A 19,860-nucleotide genomic window follows, 5' to 3' on the forward strand; every position below is an offset into this window, starting at 1 on the left:
CAGAGAGCTCAGTCTCGTGCTATGTGACAACCTAGAGGGGTGGAATAGGGTGGGAGGTGGGAGGGGAGGTCCAAGAGGGAGGAGACTTGTATCCCCATGGCTGATTCACGTTGTTGCATGGCAAAAACCAACACAACATTGTAAAGCAATTAGGCCTCAATTAGAAATCAATAAATCAAAAAGAAAAATGATAAAAAAACTTTACAGTGTAGACTTTCACTTTCAGGTAGGATGCATGAAAGTGAATGCACCAGGGCAACACTCTCACCATCACCAGAAAAAAAAAATGGGGACAAACTGCAAAATCATGTTGTTGAAGACAGGAGACAGCTGTGCAAGCTCTGAGAACTAGGTGGAATACATCCTAGAAAGAGATTCCTTCTCAGGTGAGCAGATGATTCACAGCTCTTTTCCTCCCTGGGCTACTTTGCTGAAAAGGCTGAAGATCCAGTGTGCTCCAGGCAGGGAGGCTTTACTGGGGTAAGAGAAAGAAGAGCTTCTGGTGGTTTCCTTGGGGCTAGCACGGTGGACTGGAAAACTAGAAGAACTGAAAACACATGGCTAGCATTTCCCCACAAAGCTTTAGCTGAGTTCTGGGGCAGTGCAGGAAGCTGGGGTGGAAAAGTACGGAAAACTTTCAGTTGTACAGATCTTAAGATAAAGTCCCATGAGAGGGTGGAGCCTGCCATAAACAAAAGTTTCCCCTTTAAGACATTTGCCATATTTTAAAACCAGGTGGAGCAGGTGACTATAAAGTTAATAAGGCAGCCACTGCTGCTGCTGCTGCAGCTAAGTCACTTCAGTCATGCCCGACTCTGTGAGATCCCATAGACGGCAGCCCACCAGGCTCCCCCGTCCCTGGGATTCTCCAGGCAAGAACACTGGAGTGGGTTGCCATTTCCTTCTCCAATGCTTGAAAGTGAAGAGTGAAAGTGAAGTCACTCAATTGTGTCCGACTCTTAGCGACCCCATGGACTGCAGCCTACCAGACTCCTCCATCCGTGGGATTTTCCAGGCAAGAGTACTGGAGTAGGGTGCCATCGCCTTCTCCGAAGGCAGCCATTAGCTATATGTAATTACTGGACAGTTAAAGCATTGTTAATCCAAATTGAGATGTACTTTGACTATGAAATACAAACCAGATTTCAAAGACGTACTGCAAAAAAATTAAATAAAATAAAGGTGGTAAAATATCTCGTTTTATATCAATCATACGTTGACGTATATTTTAGAAATACTGGGTTAAATAAGACATTGTTAAAATTCTACCTATTTCTACTTTACTTAATATAGTTATTAGAAAAGTTTTGATTATATATGAGGCATACTTTGGGCTTCCCAGGTGGCACTAGTGGTAAAAGAACCAACCTGCCAATGCAGGAGATGTAAGAGACTCCGGTTTGACCCCAAGGTGGGAAAGAACCCTTGGAGAAGGGCATGGCAACCCACTCTAGTATTCTTGCCTGGATAATCCCATGGACAGAGGAACCTGGCGGGCTACAGTTCATAGGGTTGCAAAGAGTCAGACATGACTGAGTCGACTTAACTTGCATGCACATGGCCTACTTTATATTTCTATTAGGCAGTGCTGCTATACAACAACCACTAAAAAAATAAGCAAAAGGGTTATATATAGCTGAAAATCCAATATAAATTAAAATGAAATTTTAAATGCTGCCTGACTTATTTGAAATATACTGATTCTTGTTCACTAACCCCGGCCTATTGTATCTAAGACGTGCTCTGGGGAACTTCAAGATTAAACCATGGAGTCACACACAAAATAGGAAATTTTTTGACCCTTTTTTGATATCTTAAAGACATTAGTCATTTAGACTATGGTAACTGTGTGGTGACTCTTACTACTGCCACACATTACTAGCAACTATCATATTTGTAACCTCTTGTTGAGCTTGAGTTCAGCACTTATTCAATAAGGGAATATGATTTAAACTATAATATCTCTTTCTCTTGTCCTCATAGTTTATTTTAGATTATAATGGCCAAGCCTGGCTCAGTTTATCAGTAATGGCTAATATTTACAGCACAGTCATTCTGACGCTACACAAGCCAGAACTGGATTAGTGAGAGTCCTGAAAGTGGTACTAACAGGCTGGGATCTCCTGTAACACAACATGTTCATAAGTAAACAGCTTCATGTAATACTGTCTACCACTAGAGACTGTTGGGAAAGCCTTTTGTAAATTGCAAACCCCAATATAAATATGCAGTTATCTGCATCAGAAGGTCCTTTAAATGACCATGCTGTAAATATTAGCCATTAGTGATAAATCGAACCAGGCTTGGTCATTACAGTCCAAAATAATCTATGAAGACAAAGGAAAGAGATATTATAGCTTAAATCATATTACCTTATTAAAGTGCTGAAGTCAAAATCAAATGCTCAGTCGTGTCCAACTCTTTGCAACTCCATGGGCTGTAGCCTACCAGGCTCCTCTGTCCATGGGATTTTCCAGGCAATAGTCCTAGACTGGATTGCCGTTTCCTTCTCCAGGGGATCTTCCCAACCCAGGGATCGAACCTAGGTTTCCGGCATTGTAGACAGACGATTTACCATCTGAGCCACCAGGGAAGTCCAAAATCAAATAAGAGGCTTCAAATATGCTTGTTGCCAATAACGACAGTGGTAAGAGACACTAAAAAGTTACCATAGTCTAACTGAGTGATTATGCACTCAACTCCTTATTACAAAATTCAGACTTAAATTGAAGGTAGGGAAAACCACTAGACCATTCAGGTATGACCTAAATCAAATCCCTGACGATTATACAGTGGAAGTGACAAATAGATTCAAGTGAATTCTATCTGATAAATGGAGTGCCTGAAGAACAGAGGTTCATGCAACTGTAGAGGAGGCAGTGATCAAAACCATCCCCAAGAAAAAGAAATGCAAAAAGGCAAAATGGTTGTTTGAGGAGGCCTTACAAATAGTTGAGAAAAGAAGAGAAGCGAAAGGCAAAGAAGAAAAGGAAAGATATACCCATTTGAACGCAGGATTCCAAAGAATAGCAAAGAGAGATAAGAAAGCCTTCCTACATGATCAATGCAAAGAAATGGAGGAAAACAACAGAATGGGAAAGACTAGAGATCTCTTCAAGAAAAATTAGAGATACCAAGGGAACATTTCATGCAAAGATGGGCACAATTAAAGATAGAAACAGTACAGACCTAACAGAAGCAGAAGATATTAAGAAGAGGTGACAAGAATACACAGAAGAACTATACAAAGAAGATCTTCATGACTCAGATAACTACAATGGTGTGATCACTCACCTAGAGCCAGACATCCTGGAATGTGAAGTCAAGTGGGCCTTAGGAAGCATCACTACAAACAAAGGCAGTGGAGGTGATGGAATTCCAGCTGAGCTATTTCAAATCCTAAAAGATGATGCTGTGAAAGTGCTGCACTCCATATGGCAGTGAATTTGGAAAACTCAGCAGTGGCCAAAGGACTGGAAAAGGTCAGTTTTCATTCCAATCCCAAAGAAAGGCAATGCCAAAGAATGCTCAAACTATCGCACAACTGTACTCATCTCACTCGCTAGCAAAGTGATGCTCAAAATTCTCCAAGCTAGGCTTCAACAGTACATGAACCATGAACTTCCAGATGTTCAAGCTGGATTTAGAATAGGCAAAGGAACCAGAGATCAAATTGCCAACACCAGCTGGATCATCAAAAAAGCAAGAGAGCTCAGAAAAACATCTACTTCTGCTTTATGGACTACACCAAAGCCTTTGACTGTGTGATACAACTATGGAAAATTTTGCAAGAGATGGGAATACCAGACAGCCTGACCTGCCTCCTGAAAAACTGTATGCAGGTCAAGAAGCAACAGTTAGAACTGGACATGGAACAACAGATTGGTTCCAAATAGGAAAAGGAGTACGTCAAGGCTGTATATTGTCACTCTGCTTATTTAACTTATATGCAGAGTACATCATGAGAAAGGCTGGGCTGGATGAAGCACGAGCTGGAATCAAGATTTCTGGGAGAAATATCAATAACCTCAGATATGCAGATGACAACACTCTTATGGCAGAGAGCAAAGAACTAAAGAGCCTCTTGTCCGTCTAGTCAAAGCTATGGTTTTTCCAGTAGTCATGTATGGACGTGAGTTGGACTACAAAGAAAGCTGAGCACCAAAGAATTGATGCTTTTGAACTGTGGTGTTGGAGAAGACTCTTGAGAGTCCCTCGGACACAAGGAGATTAAACCAGTCCATCCTAAAGGAAATCAACCCTGAATATTCATTAGAAGGACTGATGCTGAAGCTGAAAAACTCCAATACTTTGGCTACCTGATTGGGAAGAACTGACTCACTGGAAAAGGCCCTGATGTTGAAAGACTGAAGGAAAAGGAGGAGAAGGGGAAGACAAAGGATGAGATGGTTGGATGGCATCACCAACTCAATGGACATGAGTTTGAGCAAGCTCCGGGAGTTGGCAATGGACAGGGAAGCCTGGTCTGCTGCTGTCCATGGGGTTGCAAAGAGTCAGACATGACTGAGTGATTGAACTGAAATGAACTGAATGTTATCTTTAAAACAGAGTATATGGAGCATGGTTTCCTACCAGCAGCATCAGAATCATCTGGGAACTTATTGGAAATGTAATTCATCCTACCAAATCAGAAATTCATAATGGGGAAGGAGCTACATCATTCTGTTTCTTAACAAGTTCGCTAATTATTCTGAAGTAAGCAAAAATTTGAGAATTGTTGCTCCAAAAAGATAGGGATATTTCCTTTACTAGCTTTAAATATGCTTGTGTATAGATGTACAGGCCAAATACAAGTGGGAAAACTCTCAAAAAAAACCCGATAGCTCCCATCTCTTTCTGGAGAAGGCAATGGAAACCCACTGCCAGTACTCTTGCCTGGAAAATCCCATGGATGGAGGAGGCTGGTAGGCCTGCAGTCTATGGGGTCGCTAAGAGTGGACTAGGCGACTTCACTTTCACGCATTGGAGAAGGCAATGGCAACCCACTCCAGTGTTCCTGCCTGGAGAATCCCAGGGACAGAGAAGCCTGGTGGGCTGCCGTCTATGGGGTTGCACAGAGTCGGACACAACGGAAGCAACTTAGCAGCAGCAGCAGCATCTCTTTCTTCTCATCATCACACCTTCAGACATAGACTGAAATATCTTCCATATAAGATAAAAACATACTTACCAAGGGTTTTTCCAGCTTCAATTCTTGTCAAAAATTGACATACGTATATAGTTCTCAGTTGATAAGCTGTTAGACTGGACAGTCCATGAATAATAGCTGAAAGTGAATAAAGTAAATTTTATTAAAACATTAAAACAAAACTCCAAACTTGGCCCTGCAGTACCTCTGTGTGGTTTGCTGAGCAATAAATTAACAAACGTCACCCAAAGATTATCATAAATTTAGAACTGTATGCTTTATTCCCAATTTTTAAGAAATCAGAACAAAAGTGAGTAACAATGAACACTTTACCTTCAAAATAAAACTGATGTTTCATACACAGAATAATAAATCTTTAAAACTACGTACTTTCACAGGTACCACTCTGTACTAATGAAAAGGGAGATTTAGATCCAAACTGTAAAATATGCAAATCATTAGATGGAAACTTATTTTCTACCTTAAGATGCCTAACGTAATAGGAAATATATTACTCTTAAGGTTTCAGTTGAATGAGAGTCTCTTTAGTTTACAAAACTTTATTCTAAAACATGTATTTATATTAACCTCCCCAATATGTGAACACCCACCCAGTGTTATGCTAGGTAATGAGTACCTACAATGATGAGTAAACCATAATCCTGGTTTTCAGTGAGTTTACTATGTACAATGAAAGACAAAGATTAAATTAACTAGTCCTGCAGCTGCTAAGCAGATGAAACATATTTATTTTCATTGATTTCCTCAATTTTAATATGCCATAGCCTTACGCTATACTGGAGATTATCTGTACCAAATATAGTCATAAAACAACAGGATTCAAAAAGAGAACAAAACTTATATAAAATTTAAACACAACTTATTCAATATTTACAGAATATCTACTGTTGGCCAATGGTAGGGACTCATGACTGAACGATAGACAGCCCCCTAGGAAGGTTTTAGTCTGAAAAGACACAAATTAAACAAAAATGTAGGCAGGTGACTAATTAAAATTTTAATGTCATAAAGGGTAAGTATGGTATAGGAGCAAAACAGAAGAAAAGCCCAATCTATTCTAGAGAAGAATTGCTCTTTGTATCTATTAGGCATAAAACAAAACAATGAAAATCTACTCAAGTTGAAGCCAGCTATCTGTTTTTTCCATACCTGTAATCAAATACTACTGACAGAAAGACACCAGAGGATCTAATGGCCAACAACAATAACAACTATATTTAAGCAATTACTAAAATACCAGGCACCTACTTTAAGCCCTGAGCAGTGGTTTTCAACTGGGGGTGTTGTGACTCTGTCCCCTAAGGGACACTTTGCAATGTCCAGAGACATTTCTGATTGTCACACTGAGACATTCTGATTGAGTGGGAGGGGGCTGCTACTGCACCTACCGGTTGAGGTCGGGGATCCTACAACGCACCAGTGACCTCCACCCTGTCCCCTCTTCACCCTCAAGCACACACAGAATAAAGAATTATGTGGTACAAAATGTCAACATGCTGAGCTGGAGAAACCTTGCTTTACAAATACCAGTTCATCTGCTTCTCTGAACAGCTCTATGAGGTAGACGCCATTATCACTACCATTTTACAGATGTGGAAACTGGTGGTATCAAGTCCCTGCTTCAAGGCTTGTGATGATAAATAAGCAGAGCCAGGAATCAAACTCAGACAATTTACAAGGACTCCCTGGTGGTCCAGTGGTTAGGACTCTGTGCTTCCACTGCAAGGGGCACAAATTCCACCCCTGGTCAGGGAATCAGGGAACTAAGATCCCACAAGCTGTGCAGCCAAAAACACAGACATACACACTCACAAAAACAAACAAAAAACCACAGACAACTAACGATGGAGCCCAAGCTCTTAATCACAATCCTACACTGCCTCCCCCGATGGAGACAAGTTAGGAGTATCAGTCTGGAAAAGGCATTATCTGACACAAGTGAGGTGGGAGAACAATTCTGAATTTGAATGAAAAAGCTAAGAATTTCTAGTAAGCATCTAGAGTTGCATATGTTTACATTCTTGAAAAGTGTAGTAAATGTAATTCTATAAGAGATAAAATGGAGCCTGTCAGTCAAAAATGGCATACAGAGACAATGTTAACTTCACAGTTTGTGTATCTGTCATTGATTCAGCGATGCAACTTGGAAAAGAGTTTACTCTTTCTGGATTTTGGTGCCTTTGAGAGTTGGACTGTGAAGAAAGCTGAGCACCGAAGAATTGATGCTTTTGAACTGTGGTGTTGGAGAAGACTCTTGAAGAGTCCCTTGGACTGCAAGGAGATCCAGCCAGTCCATTCTGAAGGAGATCAGCCCTGGGATTTCTTTGGAAGCAATGATGCTAAAGCTGAAACTCCAGTACTTTGGCCACCTCAGGCGAAGAGTTGACTCATTGGAAAAGACTCTGATGCTGGGCGGGATTGGGGGCAGGAGGAGAAGGGGACGACAGAGGATGAGATGGCTGGATGGCATCACTGACTGGATGGACGTGAGTCTGAGTGAACTCCAGGAGTTGGTGATGGACAAGGAGGCCTGGCGTGCTGCGATTCATGGGGTTGCAAAGAGTCGGACACGACTTAACGACTGAACTGAACTGAACCTTAAAATAATGGAGGTGACCTAGATTATTCCTTGGGTCTTGGGCGAGAACCTTAAAAGGTCTTTGTTTTTTGTTTAAATGACTTTTTTTTTTTAGAATGGTTTTAAATTTACAGAATGTTGGGAAGATAATAGAGTGGTGCATGCAAGGTTGCTTCAGTCGTGTGCAACTCTTTGTGCCCCATGGATTGTAGCCCACCAGGCTCCTCTGTCCATGAGCTTCTCCAGACAAGTATACTGGAGTGGGTTGCCATGTCCTCCTCCAGGGGATCTTCCCGCCCAGGGATCAAACCCGTGTCTCTTACATCTCCTGCACTGGCAGATGGGTTCTTTACCACTAGTGCCACCTGGGAAGCCCCAAGATAGTAGAGAGGTCCCATATAATACTCTCCATCCAGTTTACCCTGTTATTAGCATCTTACATTAGCATTGTTACATTAATTAACCAATATCGATACATTATTATCTAAAGTCCACCTTTACTCAGATTTCTTTAGTTTTTACTTAATATCCGTTTTCTGCTGCAGGTTCCCATCCAGGGTTCAGTTCAGTTCAGTCACTGAGTTGTGTCCAGCTCTTTGCGACCACATGGACTACAGCACGCCAGGCCTCCCTGTCTGTTACCAACTCCCGGAGTTTACTCAAACTCATGCCCACTGAGTCGGTGATGCCATCCAACCATCTTATCATCTGTCGTTCCCTTCTCCTCCCACCTTCAATCTTTCCCAGAATCAGGGTTTTTTCAAATGAGTCAATTCTTCACATCAGGTGGTCAAAGTATTGGAGTTTCAGCTTCAGCATCAGTCATTCCAATGAATATTCAGGACTGATTTCCTTTAGGATGGACTGGTTGGATCTCCTTGTGTCCAAGAGACTCTCAAGAGTCTTCTCCAACATCACAGTTCAAAAGCATCAATTCTTCGGTACTCAGCTTTTGTCACAGTCCAACTCTCACATCCATACAAAACTACTCATACCATAGCTTTGACTAGACGGACCTTTGTTGGCAAAGTAATGTCTCTGCTTTTTAATATGTTGTCTAGGCTGGTCATAGCTTTTCTTCCAAGGAGCAAGCATCGTTTAACTTCATGGCTGCAGTCACCATCTGCAACGATTTTGAAGCCCCCCAAAATAAAGTCTCTCACTGTTTTCATTGTTTCCCCATCTATTTGCCATGAAGTGATGGGACCAGATGCCATGATCTTAGTTTTCTGAATGTTGAGTTTTGAGCCAACTTTTTTACTCTCCTCTTTCACTTTCATTAAGAGGCTCTTTAGTTCTTCTTTGCTTTGTGCCATAAGGGTGGTGTCATCTGCATATCTTTATTGATATTTCTCCTGGCAATCTTGACTCCAGCTTGTGCTTCATCCAGTCCAGCATTTCTCATGGTGTACTCTGCATATAAGTTAAATAAGCAGGGTGACAATATACCTCCTTGATGTATTCCTTTCCTGATTTGGAACCAGTCTGTTGTTCCATGTCTGGTTCTAACTGTTGCTTCTTGACCTGCATACAGATTTCTTAGGAGGCAGGTCAGGTGGTCTGGTATTCCCATCTCTTTTAGAATTTTCCACAGTTTGTTGAGATCCACACAAAGAGTACCACGTTACATTTAGTCATCATGTCACTTTGGGTATCTCCTGGTTATAACAGTTTCTCAGTCTTTCCTTGGTTTTGACGACCTTGGGGGTTTTGAGGTATTTTGTAAACTACATCTCTCTATTAGGATTTGTCTGATATTTTTCTCATGACTAGACTAGGGTTATGGGGTTTGGAGAGGAAGATCACAGTGGCAGAGTACCACTTTCATCATATTATATCAAGTGTACATGCTACCAACTATCACTGTTGATGCTGACCTTGAGTACCTGGGTGAGGCAGTATTTGTCAGTTTTCTCTACTTTCTTCCCCTTTCTATACTGTGCTCTATATAGCCCACATTTCAGGAGTGCGGACTTACACTCCACCTCCTTGAGAACAGAGTAGAAACATGAATTACCTGGAATTCTTCTGCATTGGACATCTGTCTCTTCTCCCACTTTATTTATCCCAGCATTTATTTACATCAGTGTGGACTTTATGGATGTTTTAAAATAATTTGGGTTATAATCCAAAACTCCAGTTGACCCTTTAACAATGAGGGGGTTAGAGACACTGACCCTCCAAGCAGTTGAAAATTCCAGTGTCGATCCTCTGAATGCATGGTTTAACCAACCAGATTGTGTAGTAGTGCAGTATTTACTACTGAGAAAAAAAACTGGCTTGTAAGCAGACAGGTGCAGTTCAAATCTGTGTTGTTTAAGGGTCAACCGTATTTTCATTTTCTTGCTTATGTCTGCCAGGGCTATTGGGAACTCTTGCAGTTGGCTCCTATGCCCCTTTGTGCTGCCATAACTGTGGAGCTTTGTTTCTTTGGGGGTTTTGTTTTGCTTTTAGTACTGCCCTACTTTTGTCACAAGATGCTCCAGGTTCAAGTTGTATATTTCCTGTCCCTGTCCTGGAATCAGGCCATTTCTATGGAAAATAGTATTGGAAACCAATACCTGAATGCACTGGAAGGACTGATGTTGAAGCTGAAGCTCCAAAACTTTGGCCAACTGATGAGAAGAACTGACTCACTGGAAAAGACTGATGCTGGGAAAGATTGAAGGCAGGAGAAGGGGATGAAAGAGGATGAGATGGTTGGATAGCATCCTGACTCAATGGACATGAGTGAACAAACTCCAGAAGACAGTGAAGGACAGAGGAGCCTGGTGTGCTGCAAAGAGTCGGACACTGAGCAACTGAACTGAACTGAACCCTGTCTCTAGTGTTATCTGTGACATAGGGGAAAGGTTGTTGGACTGGAAGATAAGGCAGGTGTCTGGACCAACCCTCTTAACCTATCAATGCTTTAGGTTGTTTAGATCACTCCTCCATAAACTGAGATTTTACTCACCTCACTCATGGGTAACTGTGAAGCTAAAATGTGTCAACATGGTTTTCTGAAATATTTAATTTTCTATTAAATTCTATCTTGGGGTTGTGGTCCGCTGCAATAAGCTGAGAGCCAACTCCAATAAATATTAATACCAGAGTATCTTTCAGTTATCATTCAAAAAGCCAGCTAGCCTTCTGTAGGCATCAATATCTTTGCCCATCGATTCACAGGCTTTCTTGCATAGGTGGTAGACTTCATTGTCAGTTACTTTCATTGTGAAGCCTATACTGAGCAGCAGGCTCAATGAGGGCTTCCCTTGTGGCTCAGCTGGTAAAGTATCCGCCGGCAATGCGGGAGACCTAGGTTCGATCCCTGGGTTGGGAAGATCCCCTGGAAAAGGGAAAGGCTACCCAATCCAGTATTCTGGCCTGGAGAATTTCATGAACTGTATAGACAATGGGGTCGCAAAGAGTCAGACACGACTGAGCGACTTTCACACACACAGGGTCAATGAGGTTTAAACAGCTCATAGAGTAATACAAAACAAGGTCTCAGTGACTTGCTAAAAGAAAAAAAAACCTTTTACAGGAGTACCTCAGAAAAAAGCAAGAAATGCAAGCACCCGGGAGAAATATCAATAACCTCAGATATGCAGATGACACCACCCTTATGGCAGAAAGTGAAGAGGAACTCAAAAGCCTCTTGATGAAAGTGAAAGAGGAGAGTGAAAAGTTGGCATAAAGCTCAACATTCAGAAAATGAAGATCATGGCATCTGGTCCCATCACTTCATGGGAAATAGATGGGGAAACAGTGGAAACAGTGTCCGACTTTATTTTTTGGGGCTCCAAAATCACTGCAGATGGTGACTGCAGCCATGAAATTAAAAGACGCTTACTCCTTGAAGGAAAGTTATGACCAACCTAGACAGCATATTGAAAAGCAGAGATATTACTTTGTCAACAAAGATCCCTTTAGTCAAGGTTATGGTTTTTCCAGTGGTCGTGTATGGATGTGAGAGTTGGACTGTGAAGAAAGCTGAGCGCCGAAGAATTGATGCTTTTGAACTGTGGTGTTGGAGAAGACTCTTGAGAGTCCCTTGGACTGCAAGGAGATCCAATCAGTCCATTCTGAAGGAGATCAGCCCTGGGATTTCTTTGGAAGCAATGATGCTAAAGCTGAAACTCCAGTACTTTGGCCACCTCATGCGAAGAGTTGACTCATTGGAAAAGACTCTGATGCTGGGAGGGATTGGGGGCAGGAGAAAGGGAGGACAGAGGATGAGATGGCTGGATGGCATCACTGACTCGATGGACATGAGTTTGAGTGAACTCCGGAGTTGCTGATGGACAGGGAGGCCTGGCATGCTGCCATTCATGGGGTCGCAAAGAGTCGGACACGACTGAGGGACTGAACTGAACTGAATCCTTTTATCAACTCAACGGGTTATTCTCATTTTACCAACTAGTAAAATTATGACTCTGAGAAAAACTGAGGAGCCCATGAGAGGCGGAGGCGGGATTCGAACCAACGATTGACTTCGAGCCTGGGGCCCTCAGCAAGCAGCCAGATCCCCGACCCCTGAGGTACAGTGCTGCAAACCAGGCCTCAGTCGCCCACCGCGGTTCCCGCTCCCGGCCCGGGCGCGCCCAGCACTCACCCTCGGCGCTGTCGCGAGTGCGATGGAAGTCGTCGGAGCGGCCGTCACGGAAAGCCCGGCAAAGCGAAACGCAGAGGAAATCGAGCATCCAGCCGGCAGCTACCGCCTCTGCCTCAGCCATCAGGCCCCCTTCCTCCTCCTCCTCCTCAGGGACCCCCGGCTGTACCTGGCAGTCGAGCAGTTCTTGGCATTCAAACTGCTCCTGATCATCTGTCACCGTGTCCGCCACCCGCTCCCCCGGGGAACCTGCATCCTCCCCGTCCGCACGCCCTCGCGGGCTCTGAGCCGCAGAGGCGGTATCCTCCGCCATGTTAAACAGCTCGCGCAGCTTCTGGCCTTTCCGGCGCAGAGCGACTACTGGCTCGCGCCGCACGGGGCGAGCCCACGGCGGGAGGCCTCTTCCGCCTGAGAGAAAACACCAATCACACACCGCCGGGATGGGCGAGCGGCTCGAGCCTGGCTTCGGATTGGCCGAGACCTGCTCCAGCGTCTGCATGTTGAATTCACCCGCCACCCTGCAGCGCCGCTTTGTTGGTAAAGTAGACGAGTTCAGGCTAGACCCGGAGAGGACTGGAGGTGGTTTTGTTCAGTGGCTCAGTCGTGTCCGACTCTTTGCGACCCCATGGATTGCAGCACCCCAGGCTTCCCTGTCCTTTACCATCTCTCGGAGCTTGCTCAAACTCATGTCTGTTGAGTCAGCGATGCCATCCAACTATCTCGTCCTCTGTTGTCAGTCTGCCTTTAGTCTTTCCCAGCATCGGGGTCTTTTCCATTTTAACTAACCGTATTGTTCTAGAGGATGTTGCATTTTAGCACAAGAATAGAATAGTTCCCCCACCTCCAGGTGGGGGAGGTGTTTTAACTAGAAAAAACATTTTTAACTTTTCCAGTTAAAATGGAAAAGCATTTTATCCGTTTGTGCTTCAAAAGAGATAGATAATTAAAATGTCACTACTTTTCGAGCATAAGACTTTAAATCCTAGTGTACTCTTAACAGTTACTATGCAATCAGGAAGCAAAACTCCTTCAACAGACAGATTCGTGCTTTTCCAATCTTAAGGAGCGCCAGAATCAGTCCCGAGGCTTGTTGGGCATCACACCTATAGTTTTTGTCCTGTAGGTTTGGATTGGGATCCTTGAATCTGCAAGTCCTTTGTTCGCAGGTGAGTGATACTAAGGCTGCCAGTTTGGGGACCAAATTTTGAAATTATTGCTCTAGAAAGAGTAGGTTATTATGGAAAAGAATTTCAGTCAGGACCTGAAATAGATGATAAAAATTCAGCTTGTACAACAGAAAAGTGAAAGTGTTAGTAGCCTCTGACTCTTTGCAACCCTGTGGACTGTAGCCTCCCAGACTCTTCTGACTATGGGATTCTCCAGGAAAGAATACTGGAGTGGGTTGCCATTCCCTTCTCTAGGGTATCTTCCCAACCCCAGGATCCAACCCAGGTCTCCCACATTGCAGGCAGATTCTTTACTGTCTGAGCCACCAGGGAAGCCCCGTGGCTTCCTGTATTCACAACAATAAGTGAATACTTATTTTGAATTTTCAAACTTACCTTGGAGCACAAGAGGGGACTGAGGGGAGAGGAGCCTGGTTATGTTCTATTTTTCTATGTAGATGACAGTTGCATCAGTGGTCACTTTATGAACATTCATGGAACATGATATATGCACTTTTCAGTATGTGAGTTATAATCGAATAAAAAGCTTCCTTTAAAACCCTGTTTATAACATATCCAGTGTTGTCAAACCCTTTATATTTTAATTTTTCACATTTATTATTGCCTTAAGGCTGAAATGTTGAGTCATCAAAGGACTATATTGCAGCCCTTAAGAATGCCTAAGTTGGGGACTTTCCTGGTGATGCAGTGGCTAAGACTCTGTGCTGCTAATGCAGGGGACCTGGTTGGAACCCTGGCACAATGATCATTGAAGATCCTGCACACTGCAGCTAAGACCTGGCACGTTTGTGTGTGTTAAGTCACTTCAATTGTGTCCAGCTTTTTGTGACCCTATGGACCATAGCCTGCTAAGTTCTTCTGTCCATGGGATTCTCCAGGCAAGAATACTGGAGTGGGTTGTCATTTCCTTCTCTGGGGGATCTTCCTGATCCAGGAATTGAACCCATGTCTCTTATGTCTCCTGCATTGGCAGGCTGGTTCTTTATCACTGGCACACCTAGACCTGGCACAGCTAAATAAATAAATATGTTTAAAAACAAAAAAGAATACCTAGGTTGGGATTCCCTTACCATATATACCCATTAGCTGTGTGACCTTGGATTAACTATGCCTCGGTTTTCTCTCTGTTTACTGGTATACTAGTAATACCATCATTACAGCCTTCTTGGAAAGATTAAAGGAATTGATAAATGTAAAGACGTTAAAAGGAAACCAGGTACTAGGTAAGTGCTCAGTAACATTAGCTGGAAAAGCAGGACATTTGTGCTACTCAGAAAAAGAGTAGTGAGTCAGAAGGAATTGTTCCTTCAGACTCCAGTAGTCCCATGAAAAGTAAGTCCTATTTATAAACAATATAGAGGACTAGGCCTAAGGAAATAAAAGATGAGGTATAAAGAAAATGACCCTACATGAGGGTCAGATTTCCACTCCACTTTGAGGCAGTGGACATAATGTAACATTACTGGTAAAGAAGCTTCTTACTCATAAACAGTTCTTCCCTTTGCAGAATTTGTAAATTAGTAAGGACTGAAGGAATGTGCAGCCATGAAATTAAAAGACGCTTACTTCTTGGAAGGAAAGTCATGACCAACCTAGATAGCATATTCAAAAGCAGAGACATTACTTTGCCAACAAAGGTTAGTCTAGTCAAGGCTATGGTTTTTCCTGTGGTCATGTATGGATGTGAGAGTTGGACTGTGAAGAAGGCTGAGTGCCGAAGAATTGATTCTTTTGAACTGTGGTGTTCACGAAGACTCTTTAGAGTCCCTTGGACTGCAAGGAGATCCAACTAGTCCATTCTGAAGGAGATCAGCCCTGGGATTTCTTTGGAAGCAATGATGCTAAAGCTGAAACTCCAGTACTTTGGCCACCTCATGTGAAGAGTTGACTCATTGGAAAAGACTCTGATGCTGGGAGGGATTGGGGGCAGGAGGAGAAGGGGACGACAGAGGATGAGATGGCTGGATGGCATCACTGACTCGATGGACATGAGTTTGGGTGAACTCTGGGAGTTGGTGATGGACAGGGAGGCCTGGCTTGCTGCGATTCATGGGGTCGCAAAGAGTCGGACACGACTGAGTGACTGATCTGATCTAAACTGCAAGTGGCAGATGTTTTTCCCCTACTCTACACAAAATTAAAAGAGCCTTCTTTTGATTCTATGTTGATGACACCTGGTTCTGCCTTGAGCTAACCAATGCATTTTTCTTACGTTAATGAAACTGTGTATTTGCTTTGGAATTTGCCTTTCTTCAAAATGGTTCTGCCTAAGATTAATTTTTTCTTTTCTTAAACCTTGGGCTGATAATGGCTCAACAAACCAGTATTCCTCTCAATTGTTTTATGGCCAGGGGGATGACACACCTCATGCCATCCTGTCTCAAAAGTGTATATTGTGGGAGAGGGGCCCTGTGAGATGGCTAAACTCCCTCTAGCCTTGAGCTGTCTCTCTTACCTGATTAATAGCTTTCTAACAGACATAATGGGTTTCCCTGTGGCCCCAGTGGTAAAGAATCTGCCTGCAATGCAGGAGAACAGGGTTTGATCCCTGGGTTGGGAAGATCCCCTGGAAAAGGAAGTTGCAACCCATTCCAGTATTCTTGCCTAGAGAATTCGATGGGCAGGGGAGCTTGGTGGGCTACAGTCTGTGGGGTTGCAGAGAGTCGGACAGGACTGAGTGACTAACCCAAGCAACAGACATAAAACACCTTGCTAAAAACTAGCAAAGGGGCACTCTTTCTGTTCCCTTCTGATGTCTATGTCAGAAGCTTTCCCTATCTCTATTACACTTTAAAACAACTTTGCTACACAAAAAGCTCCAAGTACCCCGGATCAAAATTCTTTCCGCTGAAGGTCACGAATCCTGGCTTAACACATGACTGGAAGCAGCAACCTTTCAAAAGGCTGCACAGCAGTGAAGACTGCTGCTCTTCCTCGTGGTGCACAGGCCCTAGGATGCCAGGGCTTTGGTAGTCACAACCCTCGGGCTCAACAGTGTGGACTCAGTAGTTGTGCTTTGGGGCACTTAAGTGGCAGGCGGATTCTTAACCACTGGACCACCAGGGAAGTCCCATAAAATCTTTTTAAAAAGAAAAAATTCAGAGTATAACGGACCTTCTGTGTGTGCTAAGTTGCTTCAGCCATGTCTGACTCTTTGCGACCTCATGGGCTATAGCCGCCAGGGTCCTCTGTCCATGGGATTCTCCAGGCAAGAATACTGGAGTGGGCAGCCATGCCTTCCTCCAGGGGACCTTCCTGATCCCTAAGGGATCCCCTAAGGCTCCTGCATTGCAGGCAGATTCTTTACCGCTTAGCCACCGGGTGAGCCCACAACTGGACCTTAGTACTAAATAAAGATTTGACCAGCATTGCCTTTCCAAATTAACCAATTATTTGACTAAGCAGACTGAATTGACTACTTTTTGTCAGCCCTGGTGATACCTATACTCTTTCCATAGAGGTCACTATGTAACAAATTCTTTGATTAAAAAAATATATATATATAGTATAATTCCTCCCTTGCAAAGATTTTCAATTAAAAAAAAAAACAACTGAAATTCTTACTAGCTCCCTTGTAATCCAAGTAGGCAGAGGAGCCAAGCATGAGATGGGATGAGGGCCAGAGATCCAAGAAGCTGGTGTGAAAGCTACTGCACAAATATAAGTAACATTCATGCATGTGGCTTAGTGTGTTTGCTCTTTTGGTTTCAGGAATTTCTTCCGATTTCAAAAATCTAAGATTCCACTCCTTGCTCCCCACAGAGCGCTGATGTGATACCTGCTCGGACTAAACCCATATGAATCAGGAAGCTTACAGCAGGGCACCACTCAGTTGGAGGATGGTGTCTTCTTCTGAGTCTGTCTTTCATGGCCTTTCCTTTGAGTAGGAGAGCCTGGACTTCTTTCTGTGACAGCTTTTTTAATTTTTTTTTTTAATATGGAACACTTCACAAATTTGCATGTCATCCTTGTGCAGGGGCCATGCTAATCTCTGTATTGTTCCAATTTTAGGATATGTGCTGCCAAATGAATTGAGCATGACAGCTATATTTTTTAAAAAAGCAATAGTATGGGAATTTCCTGGTAACCCAGGGCTTAGGGCTCTGTGCTTTCACTGCCAAGGCCCGGGTTCAATCTTTTGTCAGGGAACTGCTGCTAAGTCGCTTCAGTCGTGTCTGACTCTGTGCGACCCCATAGATGGCAGCCCACCAGTCTCCCCCGTCCCTGGGATTCTCCAGGCAAGAACACTGGAGTGGGTTGCCATTTCCTTCTCCAATGCATGAAAGTGAAAAGTGAAAGTGAAGTCGCTCAGTCGTGTCTGACTCCTAGCGACCCCATGGACTGCAGCCCACCAGGCCCCTCTGTCCGTGGGATTTTCCAGGCAAGAGTACTGGAGTGGGTTGCCATTGCCTTCTGCGAGTCAGGGAACTAAAATCCTGCAAACCACACAGCAAAAAAGTAAATAAGTAAAATAAGCAAAAGCAAACACTTTCAGGCCTCTGGAAGCCCAAACCCAGAACAGCACAGCATCCGTTCTTCCATGCTTAGTTGGTCAAATGGAGCCATAAAGCCATTGCAGATTCAGTGATGGACAAGTAGGCTTCACTTCTTGATTGGAGGAGGAATATGCCTGCATCAGGATGAGATGAACTGTTGAAGGCTAGCCTTGTGAACAGGGCTTCCCAGGTGATGCTAGTGGTAAAGAACCTGGCTGCTGATGTAGGAAACGTAAGAGATGAGGGTTCGATCCCTGGGTTGGGAAGATCCCCTGGAGGCAGGCATGTCAATCCACTCTGGTATTCTTGCCTGGAGAATTCCATGGACAGAGGAGCCTGGTGGGCTAAGGTCCTAGGGTAGAAAAGGGTCAGACATGACTGGAGCAACTTAGCACACACCCACACATTCTTGTGAACCACATACCAGAGTGTCTGACTGAATGTGGAAAAATCAGACACTGGAGTCAAAGGGTTAGTCTAGGGTGGTTACCCAAGCAGAGCTGTATCTAACAGCCAAAATGACTCAACATGAGAGAGGGCACCTAATACGTGTTGTTGTTCAGTCATTCAGTCATCACCATGGACTGCAACACACCAGGCTTCCCTGTTCTTCACCATCTTCCTGAGTTTGCTCAAACTCATGTCCATTGAGTTGCTGATGCCATCCAACCATCTCATCCTCTGTCATCCCCTTCTTCTCCCGCCTTCAATCTTTCCCAGCATCAGGATCTTTTCTAATGAGCCAACTCTTCAAATCAGGTGGCCAAAGTATTGGAGCTCAGCTTCAACGTCGGTCCTTCCAATGAATATTCAGGGTTGATTTCCTTAAGGATTGTCCTGTTTGATCTCCTTGCAGTCCAAAGGACTTAAGAGTCTTCTCCAGCACCACAATTCAAAAGCATCAATTCCTCGGCTCTTAGCCTTCTTTATAGTCCAGTTCTCACATCCATACATGACTATTGAAAAACCCATAACTTTGACTATTCATTTGTTCTAGCTACATTTCAAATCCTTAGCAGCCACCTGTGGCTGTGCTGTGCCGTGCTCAATTGCTTCAGTCATGTCTGGCTGTTTGCAACCCCATGGACTGTAGCCCACCAGGCTCCTCTGTCCACAGGATTCTCCAGGCAAGAATACTGGAGTGGGTTGCTGTGCCAGAATACAAATGTTTCTGTCAAGTAGAAAATCAAGTAGAAGGAGACAACATAAGAACAACAGTTGAGAGTAGGTAGACTGTTCTGCATATGGCATTTTCCTGTTAGCTGGCTGTGAGATAGTCAAATAGGAACTTCTACAACCTCTGTAGCTGGGGGGAATGTTTAGCTTTTACACAACAAGCACCGTGGAGGCCCATGTGTCTTCCCCAAAGGTCTTTCATCCTGACCAGACTAATGTAGAATCAATCCTCCCACTAAAAGGATGAGATCATAAAATACCCCTTTCATTACCACAACCTGGGCAGAACCCAGAAGCAGATGGCCAGACAATATGGAAGCTCTAATTAGGGAGAGAAAACTGCAGGACCTCCAAAATAGAAGGAGACATCTTCCCTTGGTAGTAACTAAGCAGTTGTAGGCATTTTGCAGAGCATTTTGGAAGAAAATAAAGGCTTATTTTTGTCTGAGTGTGCTATACAAGGTCCTGGTGAAATTCTACTGCTCCAAGTGCTTTTTTTTTAAAACCATACATTCTACAGGGAAGTATTTTTGGTTTTGATTTTTAAAGGCTTTGAAGAACTCCTGCTATTCCTAACCCTGGAAGGACTGAAAGTGAAAAACATTTCGATTTTATGCACTTAATGTTCTGTGGTCCATGCAGACTCTCTTGACAACCTC

At 43.6% G+C, this 19,860-nt stretch overlaps 1 protein-coding gene and 1 non-coding gene across 5 annotated transcripts in view; both read right to left on the minus strand.

The window, feature by feature from the left end:
* TERF1 (telomeric repeat binding factor 1) overlaps positions 1–12,678 on the minus strand; it is a 43,108-nt gene extending 30,430 nt beyond the window's left edge. For all 4 annotated transcript variants that reach the window (XR_015140733.1, XR_015140732.1, XM_086336558.1 and 1 more), the window contains exons 1-2: positions 12,346–12,678; positions 5,192–5,287 (exon numbers count right to left, since the gene is read on the minus strand). Coding sequence is in view for 2 of the 4 variants with exons in the window: in XM_086336558.1 (XP_086192684.1) it covers positions 5,192–5,287; positions 12,346–12,655 (406 nt within the window). In the remaining 2 variants the exon portion in view is untranslated. The remainder of the gene's footprint in view (positions 1–5,191; positions 5,288–12,345) is intronic.
* Positions 12,679–17,460: 4,782 nt separating this feature from the next.
* On the minus strand, positions 17,461–17,568 carry LOC147359359 (U6 spliceosomal RNA). The gene has a single exon (XR_015141390.1). It is a non-coding gene; the product is annotated as a U6 spliceosomal RNA (small nuclear RNA).
* Between the last annotated feature and the right edge of the window lie 2,292 nt (positions 17,569–19,860).

This window comes from Bos grunniens, chromosome 14, assembly GCF_055505025.1.
Source record: "Bos grunniens cultivar Pamir isolate PY7600 chromosome 14, Bosgru_T2T1.0, whole genome shotgun sequence".
Classification (NCBI taxonomy): domain Eukaryota; kingdom Metazoa; phylum Chordata; class Mammalia; order Artiodactyla; family Bovidae; genus Bos; species Bos grunniens.